The sequence below is a fragment of the Microchirus variegatus genome, assembly GCF_963457635.1.
Source record: "Microchirus variegatus genome assembly, chromosome: 23".
NCBI lineage: Eukaryota > Metazoa > Chordata > Actinopteri > Pleuronectiformes > Soleidae > Microchirus > Microchirus variegatus.
The window spans coordinates 8,097,079-8,116,164 of record NC_139824.1 but is presented as its reverse complement, the minus strand read 5'-3'; the positions used below and the strand labels follow the sequence as shown (position 1 = coordinate 8,116,164).

Sequence of the window (19,086 nt, the reverse complement as noted above, 5' to 3'; positions counted from 1 at the left end):
CTGACAATTTTTTTTGAAAAACGTTTTTTTGGTCCAAAACTTGACAAAAACAACATACTATACTATGCAGTACGTCCTACTATACTATGCCGTCCATAATGTGACCATTTTTTTGAAAAAAAAAGTTGGTCCAAAATTTGACAAAAACGACATACTATACTATGTCGTCCAAAATCTGACCATTTTTTTTTTTTAAACGTTTTTTTGGTCCAAAACTGGACAAAAACGTCATACTATACTATGTAGTGCGTCCTACTATACTATGCGGTCCATAATGTGACCATTTTTTGGAAAAAAAAATTGGTCAAAAATTTGACCAAAACGACATACTATACTATGTCGTCCAAAATCTGACCATTTTGTTTGAAAAAACGTTTTTTTGGTCCAAAACTTGACAAAAACATCATACTATACTATGTAGTACGTCCTACTATACTATGCCGTCCATAATGTGACCATTTTTTGGAAAAAAAAATTGGTCCAAAATTTGACAAAAACGACATACTATACTATGTCGTCCAAAATCTGACCATTTTTTTTGAAAAAACGTTTTTTTGGTCCAAAACTTGACAAAAACGTCATACTATACTATGTAGTACGTCCTACTATACTATGCCGTCCATAATGTGACCATTTTTTGGAAAAACTTTTTTTGGTCCAAAACTTGACAAAAACAACATACTATACTATGCAGTACGTCCTACTATACTATGCCGTCCATAATGTGACCATTTTTTTGAAAAAAAAAGTTGGTCCAAAATTTGACAAAAACGACATACTATACTATGTCGTCCAAAATCTGACCATTTTTTTTGAAAAACGTTTTTTTGGTCCAAAACTGGACAAAAACGTCATACTATACTATGTAGTGCGTCCTACTATACTATGCGGTCCATAATGTGACCATTTTTTTGAAAAAAAAAGTTGGTCCAAAATTTGACAAAAACGACATACTATACTATGTCGTCCAAAATCTGACCATTTTTAAAAAAAAATGTTTTTTTGGTCCAAAACTTGACAAAAACGTCATACTATACTATGTAGTACGTCCTACTATACTATGCCGTCCATAATGTGACCATTTTTTTGAAAAAAAAATTGGTCCAAAATTTGACAAAAACGACATACTATACTATGTCGTCCAAAATCTGACCATTTTTTTTGAAAAACGTTTTTTTGGTCCAAATCTTGACAAAAAGGTCATACTATACTATGTAGTACGTCCTACTATACTATGCCGTCCATAATGTGACCATTTTTTGAAAAAAAAGAATTGGTCCAAAATTTGACAAAAACGACATACTATACTATGTCGTCCAAAATCTGACAATTTTTTTGAAAAACGTTTTTTTGGTCCAAAACTGGACAAAAACGTCATACTATACTATGTAGTGCGTCCTACTATACTATGCCGTCCATAATGTGACCATTTTTTGGAAAAAAAAATTGGTCCAAAATTTGACAAAAACGACATACTATACTATGTCGTCCAAAATCTGACCATTTTTTTTGAAAAACGTTTTTTTGGTCCAAAACTTGACAAAAACAACATACTATACTATGCAGTACGTCCTACTATACTATGCCGTCCATTATGTGACCATTTTTTTGAAAAAAAAAGTTGGTCCAAAATTTGACAAAAACGACATACTATACTGTCGTCCAAAATCTGACCATTTTTTTTGAAAAACGTTTTTTTGGTCCAAAACTTGACAAAAACAACATACTATACTATGCAGTACGTCCTACTATACTATGCCGTCCATAATGTGACCATTTTTTTGAAAAAAAAAGTTGGTCCAAAATTTGACAAAAACGACATACTATACTATGTCGTCCAAAATCTGACCATTTTTTTTTTTTAAACGTTTTTTTGGTCCAAAACTGGACAAAAACGTCATACTATACTATGTAGTGCGTCCTACTATACTATGCGGTCCATAATGTGACCATTTTTTGGAAAAAAAAATTGGTCAAAAATTTGACCAAAACGACATACTATACTATGTCGTCCAAAATCTGACCATTTTGTTTGAAAAAACGTTTTTTTGGTCCAAAACTTGACAAAAACATCATACTATACTATGTAGTACGTCCTACTATACTATGCCGTCCATAATGTGACCATTTTTTGGAAAAAAAAATTGGTCCAAAATTTGACAAAAACGACATACTATACTATGTAGTCCAAAATCTGACCATTTTTTTTTTAAACGTTTTTTTGGTCCAAAACTGGACAAAAACGTCATACTATACTATGTAGTGCGTCCTACTATACTATGCCGTCCATAATGTGACCATATTTTGGAAAAATAAATTGGTCCAAAATTTGACAAAAACGACATACTATACTATGTCGTCCAAAATCTGACCATTTTTTTTGAAAAACTTTTTTTGGTCCAAAACTTGACAAAAACAACATACTATACTATGCAGTACGTCCTACTATACTATGCCGTCCATAATGTGACCATTTTTTTGAAAAAAAAAGTTGGTCCAAAATTTGACAAAAACGACATACTATACTATGTCGTCCAAAATCTGACCATTTTTTTTGAAAAACGTTTTTTTGGTCCAAAACTGGACAAAAACGTCATACTATACTATGTAGTGCGTCCTACTATACTATGCGGTCCATAATGTGACCATTTTTTTGAAAAAAAAAGTTGGTCCAAAATTTGACAAAAACGACATACTATACTATGACGTCCAAAATCTGACCATTTTTTAAAAAAAATGTTTTTTTGGTCCAAAACTTGACAAAAACGTCATACTATACTATGTAGTACGTCCTACTATACTATGCCGTCCATAATGTGACCATTTTTTTGAAAAAAAAATTGGTCCAAAATTTGACAAAAACGACATACTATACTATGTCGTCCAAAATCTGACCATTTTTTTTGAAAAACGTTTTTTTGGTCCAAATCTTGACAAAAAGGTCATACTATACTATGTAGTACGTCCTACTATACTATGCCGTCCATAATGTGACCATTTTTTGAAAAAAAAGAATTGGTCCAAAATTTGACAAAAACGACATACTATACTATGTCGTCCAAAATCTGACAATTTTTTTGAAAAACGTTTTTTTGGTCCAAAACTGGACAAAAACGTCATACTATACTATGTAGTGCGTCCTACTATACTATGCCGTCCATAATGTGACCATATTTTGGAAAAATAAATTGGTCCAAAATTTGACAAAAACGACATACTATACTATGTCGTCCAAAATCTGACCATTTTTTTTTGAAAAACGTTTTTTTGGTCCAAAACTTGACAAAAACGTCATACTATACTATGTAGTGCGTCCTACTATACTATGCCGTCCATAATGTGACCATTTTTTTGAAAAGAAAATTGGTCCAAAATTTGACAAAAACGACATACTATACTATGTCGTCCAAAATCTGACCATTTTTTTTTAAAAAACGTTTTTTTGGTCCAAAACTTGACAAAAACATCATACTATACTATGTAGTACGTCCTACTATACTATGCCGTCCATAATGTGACCATTTTTTGGAAAAAAAAATTGGTCCAAAATTTGACAAAAACGACATACTATACTATGTAGTCCAAAATCTGACCATTTTTTTTTTAAACGTTTTTTTGGTCCAAAACTGGACAAAAACGTCATACTATACTATGTAGTGCGTCCTACTATACTATGCCGTCCATAATGTGACCATATTTTGGAAAAATAAATTGGTCCAAAATTTGACAAAAACGACATACTATACTATGTCGTCCAAAATCTGACCATTTTTTTTGAAAAACTTTTTTTGGTCCAAAACTTGACAAAAACAACATACTATACTATGCAGTACGTCCTACTATACTATGCCGTCCATAATGTGACCATTTTTTTGAAAAAAAAAGTTGGTCCAAAATTTGACAAAAACGACATACTATACTATGTCGTCCAAAATCTGACCATTTTTTTTGAAAAACGTTTTTTTGGTCCAAAACTGGACAAAAACGTCATACTATACTATGTAGTGCGTCCTACTATACTATGCGGTCCATAATGTGACCATTTTTTTGAAAAAAAAAGTTGGTCCAAAATTTGACAAAAACGACATACTATACTATGTCGTCCAAAATCTGACCATTTTTTAAAAAAAATGTTTTTTTGGTCCAAAACTTGACAAAAACGTCATACTATACTATGTAGTACGTCCTACTATACTATGCCGTCCATAATGTGACCATTTTTTTGAAAAAAAAATTGGTCCAAAATTTGACAAAAACGACATACTATACTATGTCGTCCAAAATCTGACCATTTTTTTTGAAAAACGTTTTTTTGGTCCAAATCTTGACAAAAAGGTCATACTATACTATGTAGTACGTCCTACTATACTATGCCGTCCATAATGTGACCATTTTTTGAAAAAAAAGAATTGGTCCAAAATTTGACAAAAACGACATACTATACTATGTCGTCCAAAATCTGACAATTTTTTTGAAAAACGTTTTTTTGGTCCAAAACTGGACAAAAACGTCATACTATACTATGTAGTGCGTCCTACTATACTATGCCGTCCATAATGTGACCATATTTTGGAAAAATAAATTGGTCCAAAATTTGACAAAAACGACATACTATACTATGTCGTCCAAAATCTGACCATTTTTTTTTGAAAAACGTTTTTTTGGTCCAAAACTTGACAAAAACGTCATACTATACTATGTAGTGCGTCCTACTATACTATGCCGTCCATAATGTGACCATTTTTTTGAAAAGAAAATTGGTCCAAAATTTGACAAAAACGACATACTATACTATGTCGTCCAAAATCTGACCATTTTTTTTTAAAAAACGTTTTTTTGGTCCAAAACTGGACAAAAACGTCATACTATACTATGTAGTGCGTCCTACTATACTATGCCGTCCATAATGTGACCATATTTTGGAAAAATAAATTGGTCCAAAATTTGACAAAAACGACATACTATACTATGTCGTCCAAAATCTGACCATTTTTTTGAAAAACTTTTTTTTGGTCCAAAACTTTACAAAAAGGTCATACTATACTATGTAGTATGTCCTACTATACTATGCCGTCCATAATGTGACCATTTTTTGAAAAAAAAAATTGGTCCAAAATTTGACAAAACTGACATACTATACTATGTCGTCCAAAATTGGAACATTTTTTTGAAAAACGTTTTTTTGGTCCAAAACTTGACAAAAAGGTCATACTATACTATGTAGTATGTCCTACTATACTATGCCGTCCATAATGTGACCATTTTTTGGAAAAAAATAATTAAAAATACCAAAAATGGTAAAAAACGTCATACTATAGCATGTCGTACAAAAATTGTCAAAAAGTTCATACTAGTATGTCATCCAAAAATGGTCCAATAGGTCAAAAACGTCATACCATAGTATGTCCTCCAAAAATGGTCAAAAACGTCATACTATAGTATGTCGTCCAAAATGGTCAAAAACGTCATACTATAGTATGTCGTCCAAAATTGTCAAAAACGTCATACTATAGTATCCATCCATCCATCCATTATCTACCGCTTTTTCCTCCACCAGAGGGTCACGGGGGGTGCTGTGCCTATCTCAGCAGACATATAGTATGAAATATAGTAAAAAAAAAATTAAAATGTCATAGTATAGTATGTCATCCAAAAATTGTCAAAAATGTCCTCGTATAACTTGTTGTCCAAAAATGGTCAAAATGTCATACTATAGCATGTCGTCCAAAAATTGACAAAAACGTTTTTCACCATTTTTGGACCACATGCTATGTGTTGTTACAGGATCATGTTGTTTTCTTGGACACCTTTTGCTTTATTTTCCATTCACTGATATACTGTATGCTAATAATCAAAAATGTTTGTAAAATACAACAGTCAGGGATTTTATACATTATTGTCCAATAAAATAATGACAACATTAAGTACTTTGATATAAGATGATTAAATAATTAAATATATATAAATTAAAAATTCCACTGAATATTAACCATCAATATGATTTTTTGGTCTCATTGCGATGGTTTTTATTTTGGTTTAAATTTCAAACCTTCATGTAATGTTTCCTTTGATTCCAGTCTTTGTGCTAAGCTAAGCTAATGGGCCGCAAGTCATTGCCTCATATTCATCATTCAGCTGAATAAAGTCTTAAAGTTTAAAGAGTTCAAAAACATTTATGATTACTCTTACCAGAGAAGACGAGGTCCAGCAGGACGGCACGTCTTCTGTCCCTGATGCTGCTGATGGACGGGAAGTAAGCGTCCAGAACCAGGAAGCCGACGCTGCCAAGGAAACAGGCCACGCCAATGGTGATGCCGTAGTTACAGGCGTCAGAATTGTTGTTGAAGATGCAGAGCAAACGCTCGCTGCCGATGTTGATGTAGCCCTCGTTCACGATGCAACCGAACACCACGACGGAGAAAACCTGCAGGGAAGAGAGCACGTGGGCTGGTTTATCATCTCACAGCTCAGAGAGAATGAACACACTGGTGTGTAAATGCCTGACATTCCTCATACATGATGTCACACACACAGACACAGCTTCTGTTCAAGGTGTAACGGAGATATGAAGATATAATGTACACAGAACATGTCCAAAGAAGAAGTTATTAAAGTTAAATATAAATGAAGTAACAAAAACTAAAAAAACTAGAGTTTAAAAACAAACAACAACAACTACCTAAAAATGAACTGTGCATTTACAGAACTAACTAAAACTAACTAAGATTGTAGTGAAAATGTGCTTAATTTTCATCTTTTGGTCTTCATATGAAGTGTATTTATTTTTTCTCTGCCGGCAATTTTGAAAGGTTGTATTTTCATTCATAATAAAAGGTTTTCCATTTGTTTAAGTTAAACATGTATATATATATTACAAAACATGTAACACTAAGCACTTACAAACAATATAAATTGATAAAAACTATTGAAAAATGCTGGCTAAAGATGGGTTTGGGTTTGTGGTCATAAAATCTCTCATAAAAGGAAGATAATGATAATATTTTGTCTAACACGGTCATCAAAAGGGCGTTGAACTGAGAGAAACTATTGAAATAGCATCAGGAGACTCGTCTTACACTCTACCCTCATGGGGGAACTCCAGCGTCACAAATACACACATTAGAAGAAGATTCTTCAGTCTGTGGATAATGACAATCACTGACAGTCATTTGCACTAACGGAGTAAAACAGCACTGTAAAGCTGCAACTAACGATTCTTTTCAAAATCAATTAATGTACTTGTTTGGTCTGTAATATGTCAGAAACCTGGAAATGGTGATGTTTCTTTGTTATATGCAGCAAAGAAACCAGAGAATATCAGTAAAACAAAAAGATGTGCTCAATCAATTAGTTTATCATTTAAATCAACTGACAGCAACAATTATGTGATTAATCGGTTGTTATTTGCCACTATTAATTGCCAAAGACAACCGCATAAGTGATGATGATTGGCTGAGGTAGGGTAAAATTTCATTGTAAGCCAATCAGAGGCAGAGTTGGGCGGGTGTTGTTGACACAAACAACGAAAGCAAGTGAGTAAACGATCAACAACATGTTGAATCCTAAAGCAGCCGTCTTGAACTGGAAGCATAGCCATGAGTTTTTTCCATAAATGAAATTAAAGGAAATCATTTATACGTTAAATTCACATTATGCCCTGGACAAAAGTCGGCGTCAAGCAATTCTGACCCAAGGAAACATCTTTGAACGTCACTCACACGCTTCCACGAAACGAGTGGCCATTAACACCGAAGGCGACGAAGACAGTGCCACGCAATCAAAACAACTGAAGCTTAACAAACTGGTATGTTAGACTCCCTTCGTCTCATAGCGACATTAATATAGTTTAGATTTGTGTGCACTGTTTATGTTAGTAATGTATTGTGTTAAGTGTCCATTTCTTTATAATATTCAGATTTATCATAAATTGCAAGTGCACATTAATTTTAAGTTCTGTTAAAGACGGGGTGGAGGTGAGGTCCTAATTCTTTGAGCATTTAAAGGGGATATATACCCTATTTCTCCAAGTTAACCTAGTTCCTGCTTTGGTCAAAATACCATAAGAATGAAGCACCACAGCAGTTCAATCACCCTGCCAAAACAGCCCTGTTCAGAACGCTCGGTTTAGTAGTATCTCTTTAGGTCCACCTTAAAGATCCACCTTAAAAAAGAGGAAACGAAACTTAAGGAACAGGAAATGACATCAGCCACAGAGGCTACTGGGAGCTAACAGTGCAGTTAGCATTTGGAAAAGTGATCATTTGCAGGCTCTAGCAGGCACATTGCTGTCATATATAACATGTATCCACTAGACAGGTAAATCCTCTGAGGCTGGAAGTTTGTGTAGGACTCTGTGCTGCACTGTGGAGCCAAGAATAGAACAAGACAAAAGACAAAAATTCCAGGAAATTAGCGCATTGTGACGTCCCAGTGAGCACGGAAGTCAACATAACGTGTTTTATCTCCTGTACTTAGACTGAGGAGGACCACAAAAACATGATTATGTCATCTTTTTCACACTTTGCCGACTGACAGGACCTCCAGAGTCCCAAATAAAAGCATTTAAATGATTAAAACGTTGATTTTGCATAATATGTCCCCTTTAAAATGTACTTGAAAGTAACGCAATAGTTACTTTCCCTATTAAGTAGTTACTTTTATAATTTGTAACTAATTCAGTTACTTTTTTTTTTTGGAAAAGTAACTGTAACTAATTACTTTTTCAAAAGTAGCATTTCCAACACCGGTCTCCTTTAAAATCCATTAAAGTGTCCACATTATAAAGGCTGCACAGTGACTCACAGCTGCACAGCAGCATCACACCACACAGAGAGATGTGTTACAGCTCCACATTAGCACAGGCTACAGACACAAAGAGGAGCCAGAGGTAAACACATGGCAGCAGCAGCAGTCATGATGATCCTGAACCAGGAGCTGCATCACTCAACTGATGCGTTTGTTGGAACAAGCTGCACAATTATGATGATGATGATGATGATTTCAATGATGAGTCCAGTCAATGGAGACTGTGTGAATGGGTCAGAGACAGACAGAGGGGGGTGCTGGTGGGAGTGTGGGGGGGCCAGACACAGGCCCATCCATATAATAATGGACACATTGCAGAGGAGGATTTCTTACCCACGACATGAGTCTGAGGATGGTCCGCGGGTGGGTGAAGAAAGCGACCGGATCAAACGCGACGCTCCCGGCTTTCCTGGCGCCGTACGCGCCCGCTAGCTCCATCCCGCCGAGGGGGTTAGTGTCTCCTGAAGCCCGCTGAGAGAAGCAGAGGAGACGGTGAGAGAGAGATGCGCGCAGCGGCGTCCTCCTCCTCCTCTTCCTCCTCCTCTTCCTCCTCCTTTGTGAAGTCACTGCGCGTCACCGAGAGCAGAGCAGAGGCTGCGGCAGCACCGAGGACTCTCAACGGTATCATGGTTTTTAAATTACATGAGAAATGACTTTGTTTTTATAGTAACATTTAGCTCATATTAATGTGTATAACATGCTTTAAAAAAACAACAAAAAAAAACAACCTTTATCACTGATTTCTTTTTACCTACATCTGAACTTATTATTGATATCATTTTAAATATATACATATATATATATATATATATATATATATACGTATATATGAATTATTATACTACATGCAAAGAAAATATGTTTGTGTTAAATTATTACAGATATGTCATTGAAGCTTGTGACAGTGCCATCTAGTGGAAATACCATGTTTTTTTTTCTCCATATGCCAAATATGGCCAAAAACCATGCCACCTGGTGGAGAGTAGTGAGAATCACTTCCAAGACAAAAGACCAGACTAACACCCAGCTATAAAAAAAAGTGCATGCAAAAGTGCAGTTTAAATTGGTTTCAATGGCACTTTTTTTTTTTTTGCTCTTAACAGTATGAGTGTAACACTTGTTTTAGCTTTACTGTAGGAACTGAGCTGGAAATAGCAAGAGCAAATAAAAACATGATCTTACGAAGAATGCAAAAGCACGTAAATGTGCACATTGTGACCAGAGAAATACTTTTTTTTTTTAATTTCAGCAAATATATTTGGTTTTTCCCTTTCCTGCAAGCCATTTTGTGACCTTATATAACTTGTATTGGGCTCAAGATTACACAACATTTTCATTATTGATATTTAAGACCTTTTCAAAACATCAGAAAATGTTACACTGGTTAATATTCATCTACATTAGCAAATTTCTGATAAAGATCTAGAAAGTTAGTTTATATGTAAGCGCTAAAGGATCAATCGTGACCGAGATCCTGATCAATGTTAAGTTGTCAGAGATCTGTGGTGGAAATAGTTGGACTTCTTATTATTTTTATACATTTAAACATGCAGGGACATTTGTTTGGGCTTTGTAACATCAACATGACAAAGACAGAAGCTCCCTGAGGTCAAATATTGAAAATATTTGCAATATTTCCAACTTTAATGAGAGGTTTACAATAGTTTAGTTCAGTAAATAGAACCAGATCCATATTTCTATAAACACACACACACTCTTTATGGTCTTTGTTCCTGTACTAAAGCTCATCTTTTGCCTTCTCAGCAGCCTCCATGTACTCCATCCTTTCTTCGTCCTCCTGGAGACACGAAAACAAGAGTTTATTTTTAACACACGTAAAAGCTCAATTCCATACATTGGTGAGGAGGAGGTTTTTACCTTAACTCTCTCCTTTTTGGCTTTTTCCATCTCTTCATTTATAAATTTAAGCAGGTCCGTCAGCTTCCTTTTCCCAGTGTAAACAACCACCTAACGGGAACACATGCATCAACAATCTTAACACATCACCAGTTTCAGTGGACCATGCATCATACATACATTTAGAACTGATTAATATATGATGTTTTTGTTTCTATTTAAAGTTTTCATGGTAGTATCTGGATTACGTTGATGGTTGTGTGTTCTCTTTAGGCACACTAAAACGTGTGCTTCGTACCCTTTCAGAATAAAGAGCAGGAAACAGGCAGAGCGATGGGTAGGATCCCTGCATCGACATATCGATGTCATTCGCCGAGGCATCGATGCGCCCAATGACCGTGTCCTCTCGCTCCTTCAAAGCCTCGGCAAGTTCCTCCCACAGTGGGAACAGAGCGCGGGACTCCTGACTGTAGGGCAGATCTGAAAGACGTCCACACAGAGATGCAGAAATAAAAAAAACATATATTGCATTAAAGTTTTATGCTTGGGAAAAGTGGGTCTACGGATTACAAAGTTTGATGCAAATTAGTGGAGATTAGGGCTTGGAATCCCAAAATACGAAATTTTGTTTATTTACATCATCAAGTTGTGCTTTCTTATCCTTCTGTGGTGACGTTAGCTACACCTACAGTACAGTTTATCTCTGCTCCTGAAATTGCATTCGGGCGAGACTGTCCTTCAACGAAACGTAACCATGGGTCGTATGCAGAAATTATGACCCATAGGTATGTTTTTGAAATAGGCGCCCCCTAGCAGTAGTAGGAATAACAGCCATCTGGTAGCTTCAATTAGAAAGGCCCTGGTATATTCCGCGTTGAATATTGCGGACCCTGGTATACTCGCACGTCAGGGTCCTGTAGTATCCCACTTCACCATCGGGTGGCGGTACAAGTCTGGACACAGGGAATAGGACACATTCCTACCAAAGAAGAAGAGAACGATTCTACGATGCTTTTTAAGGGACACGTCTGGTTTGAGCGTCTCACAGCTGAAAAACCTGTCGGGCAGGTGTAAGTCGGTTCGAGGGTCTCAAGATCGAGGCTCTGACGACTATCCTTGGCGACTATTTCTGTTTTTTTTTTTTTGTTTGGTGAGTGGGGCTTAATACTCCACCTACTGGGGCGGAAGTTCAGTTTGCGTATGCGCTGTGCACGGAAGTATACCTGGGCCTTAACACTTTGAAAAATACTGGTGCGATAAAAACGTACCAATGGGTCGTTTTCAGGGTTTGGCCAAAATGACCCAATTTGTATTTGTATAAGAACACAAATATCTAAAATTGGCTGACCATCCTCACCCAACCTCAATAACACTTGTGCTTAAGTTGAATTGAAAAATACCACTGGGGGCACTAAAAGCTTCTATGGGTCATATTTGGGGGTCAACCAAAAACGACCTATATGATCGTTTGAGTTGGATGACTTGTTGACATAATCCCAGTGACTATACAACCCTGTTTGTGAGGTAAAACTGCAAATAACAATTTACAATACAACTAAATAGCAACAGGAAGCACAGAACATAAGAGCAGGACTGTTGGCTTCCAAGGTCAACCATCCTAAATCACCAAATCCATCCTAAATCGGCAAATCCATGCTTATTAGACAGACAATAGGTGAAAAGTGTGTTTACATACAGAACAGGACAAAAACTGTCTTGTGTGGGTTAAAGGCAACTTTCTCCAGAGTCGTTCCCACCAGCTCTTTCACTGGCTTTTTGTCCCATTCTTCAGGTATCTGCTCACTCCGCATCTTAGGCTGTAGCATTAATGTGCACAAAAGATATACAGTGTGTACATAAGAGTCAGGGCAAACTTCCATCTTTGTAAAGGTATCACACAGGGAAAAAAAAAATCATATGTGTAATTTACCTTTGCCTCGCCATCTAAGTAGGACTGACAGAACTTTTTGATGGTTTCTTCGTCCAGGGAGTCAGAGGGCAGGTGATACGTCACGTGGTCAGTCATGTTGACCAGTCGGATGAGAGGGGCCTCAAATTCTCGTACTTGGAAATACTCCATCACTCGTCCGTTACGAGACTCTTCCACATTCACCAACACAAACACAATCTGAATACAGACACACAGAGAGGAGACGTTCCCATGTGTCTTTAGGCTGTGTGGACCAATACCTATCTTTGTGAGGACATTTTGGCTGATCCATGCAACTTTAACAGGTTTTTGGGGACTAAGGGGGTTAGGAAATGCATTATGCCTCATACGAGTGTCAAAGAAAGAATGCAAAACTCTGTGTGTGTGTGTGTGTGTGTGTATACCTTCAGCCTGAATGCCAGTGCAGCACTGTCAAAGGCAGAGTGAATTTCCTCAAAGTCTGCAGAGGATTTTTTAATAAACAGGAGCGCATGGTTTAACACAGGCGAGGATAGGATCTGAGCAGCTGTCTGCAAGAGATTAAAACACAATCACTGTCAGTCGACACCGCAGACTTTAAATGGGAACTGCCAATGCACAGCGTTTCCAACTTTTTGTGTACAATGTTCAAAGTGTTTCACATGCTTTTATACTGTGCTTTTACCAAACGTGTTCTGAGAGACACTGAATTCGGTGACCATGGTCAGCAAAACTGTTAGCAGAACTATGACCAAGCATGGAGAACATTTATAGACAGACTATAGATAAATGGGGCACAGGATATAGCAGGTAATGAGAGGCATCCTCAGTATCTTCTACTTTTCTCTAAATGGGAATATTCATTAAACATTTGACATCAGATTCTATTTAAAAAGACCTGGAACTAGTGATCAAGACCATTAAGTCCTCAATAAAATGTTTACTGACTTAATAAACTGAGTGAGAATATTATAACCAGACATTAAAAACAAGATGTTCCCGTTATGTAAATGCACGGTTACTTCGCATTTCACAAACTCAAAAATTATACATAACAAACAGTTGGCTTATTGTGACGAGTGCAGAAGTTTAGGATCAGCGCTCGGTTTCCCTGAGGTGTCAACTGAGGACGGAAATACTGAAGCAGCCAGTGTCACATGATCCATTGTACATTTGTTGTGTTTGTCAGTCACAACAAATTCAAGCAACGTGCTTGAACGAGCCATTGATGCCTGCAAATCCTTGGAAATGAGTTGGGTATATACGAGTACCGGGTAAAGGCTTTTTTAAATTATTATTATTTCAGATTATTCATAAATGAGAAAATATGCAGCCAAAACATGAAGAGTCAGAAATCCCAATTTCTTAATATAGTCAACATAATTCAGCAAACAATACCCATTTATTCACAGTAAACCATAAAAACGGTAACTGCTATTTTTCAGGAGAGCAGTCAGAGTTAGTGTGTGTGTGTGTGTGTGTGTGTGTGTCTATAACACAGTATAACCTCTCCAGTGTATTCAGTGACTGGATCCATCTGGTAGACGGTGATAAAGATGATCAGCTCCTCTTTAGATGTCTGAGGCATCATTTTATAAGCCTGGATGAGCCTAGACTGTAGGACACACACACACACACACACAGACACACACATAAATAAACAGAAATACTGTAAAGAAAGAACATAATCCTCTTCATAAAACACTCATCAGTGAACCTCGGAGTCATTACACATTTACCAACAGTGATCATGCTTTAAATAACGCTAACATTATGTCTCTGACCCTCTGATTGTTCATTATTTTTGCCAACAGAGGACCTGCATATGTGTGTGTGTGTGTGTGTGTTAAAGACACTCCTCAGCACTGCCCCTATTGACTAGAGCAGGGATTTCAATGCTTCATTCACACACGTGTACTTTGAAGGTGAACTCTAACAGTTGCAAACTTGGAAGGTTGTGAACTGAAAAGGTATTGAGCTTTAAAGGTTGTGATTTTCAAAGGTTTCAAACATAAAAGGGTGTGAACTTGGAAGGTTGCGAATTTGGAAGGTTGCAAGCGTTGAAGGTGAACTTGGAGGGTTGCAAATTTGGAAGGTTGTGAACTTTAAAGTTTGTGATTTTTAAAGTTCTCAAACTTAAAAGGGTGTGAACTTGGAAGGTTGCAAACGTTAAAGGTTGTGAACTTGGAGGGTTGCAAATTTGGAAGGTTGTAAGCGTTGAAGGTGAACTTGGAGAGTTGCAAATTTGGTGATTTTTAAAGGTTTCAAACTAACTTAAAAGGGTGTAAACTTGGAAGGTTGCGAATTTGGAAGGTTGTGAACTTTAAAGGTTGCAAACTCTGAAGATTTTCTATTGTATCTTATATAATTAAAGCCCAGTTAAAGTCAGCCCTGCTGCAAATACTGTAACCCCTGATATTTGAAGGCAAAACATTTTGTTTCAAACAAAGACAGTCCCCTGTTAGCCTGGTAAACGTGTGTGTGTGTGTGTGTGTGTGTGTGTGTGTGTGTGTGTGTGTGTGTGTGTGTGTGTGTGTGTGTGTGTGTGTGTACCTTTTTGAGCAGCAGCACAACATTATGCGTGAGACCATAATTACTTATAACTTCAGGGTTTTGTGTCACAGCAAATTTCACATCAGGGAGCTCAATGGCTGCAGAGTAGAACACCTGAATGTACTCCTGTTCTAGCTTCTACACACATACACACACAGAGAGAGAGAGGGAGGTTGTTACACAAATTAATTCAAATGTGGAGAGGAAAAGGTCAGTAAAACAACAGTTGTTTTACCTCAAAGAATCCAACCACCGTCAGCTCCTCTGAGGCCTCTAATAGGCTCAGATCAGCGATGATGTCAGAAACAGACCCCGCCCTCCGTTTCAGCCAGGATATGATGGATGCTGAACTCTGAGGAACTAAATGTGACAGAAGGAAACACATTTTTAAAAAACTTAATTTACAACAGTTTATTAAATTAAAGAGATATTTGTAAACACCATTAATGGAGACGTTTGACATTTTGGGACGTATGCTTTTGTTAAGTTCAGTTTTAAAATGATGACTTATGGTGGAGCACACTTAAAGCAACAACAGCAACAAATTAAATATATTATTGTGACTTATCTAAGGGCAGATTCCATCATTTCTCATAGACAAATAAATGAGTGAGGATGCATCCAACAAATATCTTCACTGCTCATTAAGCTGCTGATTATTCCTTAAATGAGGAAATGAACACTTATTAATAAATTATAAAAATCACTTCAGTAACTTTAATGATTTATTTACACAAGCCGCCTCGTTGCATTGTCACTAGCAGTAGATTTCGAAGGAATTATACAAATGCTTTGAAGCAAATACTTTCACTATCATGTAGCTTGTTTAATTTGTACATATTAGATTAGAATAGTGTTATTTCTCAACTAGATAAAGGCCAATGAGAAACCATGCACAAGTGAATCAACAGCCCAGGAACAATAACAAGGTTTCCACTTCTTAAGATAATGATAAATGAGTAATTACAGCTCTGTAATGCTAACATGATAAATTACGGCTCTGTAAATGTGTCATTTTTACAGTCTCTTACGTGGGCAGAGGGCAGGGTTGTATTTATCCCCAGCGAGGTACAGCCTAATAGCTGGTTGATTGGTGACATTCAGAGCTTTGGTCAGGTCCTTCTCCTTCGAGGCGTCGACGACAGCGAGTTTAACCTCTGACCCTTGAAGCTCCGCTGCAGCACCTTCAAAAGCTGCTGCCACACGATGGCCTTCACCGGACAGAGGAGCATCTACACGCAACGAAAACACAGTAGAAAACATGTTCAAACGACTTAATCAGGTACAGAGGCACCTTTTAAAGGCACAGTGTGTGCATTACATTCAAACTATAGTCAAATGAGTTCACGGAATCAGCTCCACACAACTCCTACTGTTTCTTAGTAAAGCAGTGTTGAGATCTCATGTCGCCCTGGTGTTGGTGAGGTTTGCTGAAAGCAGTTTGTTGAATGGCAACAGCAACACTGCTATGAACGGTTTGGAGTAAGACTCAAAACACACAGGAGCATCCACAAAAAAAGTTCCTGAAGCAAATTTGAGTGCACAGTGAGCAAATTAATCGCCTTTCGAGTTTTGTCTAAGACTAACGCTGCGTTCTTGAGCCCATCTATGTGGGACTTACTGTATCCTACCTCCAACTAGAAAAAGTGCACTGGAATGCTTGTCGAAGTGGGACCTCCTACTCCTGAACTCGGAGCTGATCGGCCTACCCCCACTTCACCAAAATGAAGTCGAAGAATAATGGCGGTGCCCATGGAGTCACATGAATAGTCTATAAACTTTACTTTTCTGCGTGTAGACTTGTTTTAGACACAGCAATTTTTTTATCACAACTTGTTTTTCATGCGTGAAATTATGTCGTTGTCGTTATCTGTTAGCATGAAGATATGTACGGTAAAAGTATACTCGTGACGTTGCATATCGATGTGTATCGCTTTTACACATGCGGCTCGCTTATAGTAGACTGAATTGCTGACAGTCAAAACGCCTCTTCAATCGTCCATGTTTTCTAACATTCGACTTCAATTGGTGGAACGCTTTGAAGTAGGAGCTTGTACAATACAGGTAGGATAAGTCCCACACACCGTTTGTTTGGATGGGCTCTGGAACACAGCATGAGCAAAGGCTGCAGTTTCACCAACATGCAATGGGAGGGACAGGGTATCCGCGGGGTCTTAAAAAGTCTTAAATCCAATAATTTGAATTTAAAATGTATTAAATTCTGCTAAATGACATAACATAACTACAACACGGAACTAAAGTAGGCCACCTGAGCTGACCCGTGATCATTTATCGGGGAACATAGGTACGGTCCCCATGTCAACCAAGTTTGTGTTGAGCGTTACTTACTGAAAAGCACCAGGAGCTGCTTGTGTCGTCTCAGTGCCCTGTTGAAGTTTCCTCTCGTCGCCTGTAAAACCAAATTCTCCTCGAGGAGAGACTCGTCATCATGTCGCTCGTCGTGTGCTGCGTCTGCGGCGACAAACGCGCAGAGACAGAAGGCCGCCGCCATTGTCGTAGCCACCAGCCGCAGCAGCAGCACTCTCCTCATGGTGCTTCAGCCACAGTCTGATGACCTGACCTGGATATTGGAGCACACTTGACAGGGAAGTATGAGAGGTAAAGGGAGTGGAGGAAGGAAAGTCTGACAAGTGCAATTAAGTCTCATTGTGGGTGTGTGTGTGTGTGTGCACGCGTGCTTGTGTGTGTGTGGGATAGTGATAATGTTTAGGCTCTAAAAATGATTGTCAATGTTGGCGTCCTAAGTAGAATAGCTGCGCAAACCTGTGTGTGTGTTTGTATTTGTATCTTTGTGATGTCCCAAAACAATAAAACACCTTCTTCATGGGGACATTTTGACCTTCTGTGGACATTAACCCTAAAAACTTGAGGGTTAGAATTGGGGTTTAGTTTAGGGTCAAGGTTAGGGTTAGGGTTAAGGGCTAGAGAATGCATGATAATAAAGTGTCAATAAAGTGTGTTTGTGTGGTTTTGTGAGGACTAAAAATGGTTTAAACCATACAGAGTGAGGGTATTTTTCTTACACCTTTAAAGGCCTTTTTGGGGGGGGGGTTAATACTTGGTTTTAGGGAATGCATTATGTCTATGAGGGTCCTCACTATGGATGAAGCACAAACGTGTGTGTGTGCTGATCAGGTAGCTATGAATGCTTCTTGTTATCTGCCGACTCACCCACCAGTCTGTAGCTGATTAACTTTCCTATCTGTCCCCTGTTGTATCGCTGCTGCTGCTGCTGCTGCTGCTGCTGCTGCTGCTGCTCGTATCAAGAATATCACTAATATCTCATTGCCCTTTGACTAACACAGTTACCCTCGGCAACACTGAAATGGAAGCACGAAACCATGCAAACTGTCTTTTTCCTCCATAACATTTTAAATTCAACAAGTGAATGTCATAGATTTGTTATGTAATGGAAAAGCACAGTTACTGAGTGCAGGATTTAAAAGTGGGTAAGGCAACATGGGAAACACTAACCCTAACCCAAAGCAGTTCAGAGGGAGAGTATTTTCTACCAGTGTGGTTATGTAACAAAGTACAAATACTTTGTTACTTAAGCATACAATTCATGTATCTATACTTGATTTTTGCGTATATCTATACTTTATATTTCTAGCAACTTTGTTACTTGTTACTACCAAATAAATTCAGAAGAAGACACTATAGTTCTGCCATTCACACGCTGCAACATGGGATTAAGTGTCTTGCTCAAGGACACATATAGACAAGCAGAGCCAGGAACTGAACCCACAACTCTCCGGTTTAAAGACAACTCACCCTACCACTGAGCTACCATGTACTCCTGGAAATAAGGGTTCCAAAAGCGTCATTCTACAAGGGCTGAGGTTCTACCTGGAACCATTTGCTTCTGAAAAGGGTTTTTCAAGGGTTCTTGGTAACACTAATGGTTCCAGTAAGAACCATTTTGATCCAGAGAACCCTTT

At 37.6% G+C, this 19,086-nt stretch overlaps 2 protein-coding genes across 2 annotated transcripts in view; both read right to left on the bottom strand.

The window, feature by feature from the left end:
* LOC310943515 (synaptogyrin-3-like) overlaps window positions 1-9,243 on the bottom strand; it is a gene marked incomplete at both ends in the record, with an annotated part of 57,482 nt that extends 48,239 nt beyond the window's left edge. The window contains 2 exons of the mRNA XM_083909108.1: window positions 6,190-6,424; window positions 9,139-9,243. Of these exons, the coding sequence (XP_083765234.1) occupies window positions 6,190-6,424; window positions 9,139-9,243 (340 nt within the window). The remainder of the gene's footprint in view (window positions 1-6,189; window positions 6,425-9,138) is intronic.
* Window positions 9,244-10,543: 1,300 nt separating this feature from the next.
* LOC310943708 (protein disulfide-isomerase) lies at window positions 10,544-17,675 on the bottom strand (the record flags this gene model as incomplete). The annotated part of the gene is made up of 11 exons (XM_083909343.1): window positions 10,544-10,603; window positions 10,684-10,773; window positions 10,961-11,142; window positions 12,359-12,479; window positions 12,593-12,790; window positions 12,997-13,122; window positions 14,079-14,186; window positions 15,125-15,262; window positions 15,360-15,484; window positions 16,156-16,356; window positions 17,474-17,675. 11 exons carry the CDS (start codon window positions 17,673-17,675, stop codon window positions 10,544-10,546), a joined length of 1,551 nt encoding a protein of 516 aa, XP_083765469.1.
* Between the last annotated feature and the right edge of the window lie 1,411 nt (window positions 17,676-19,086).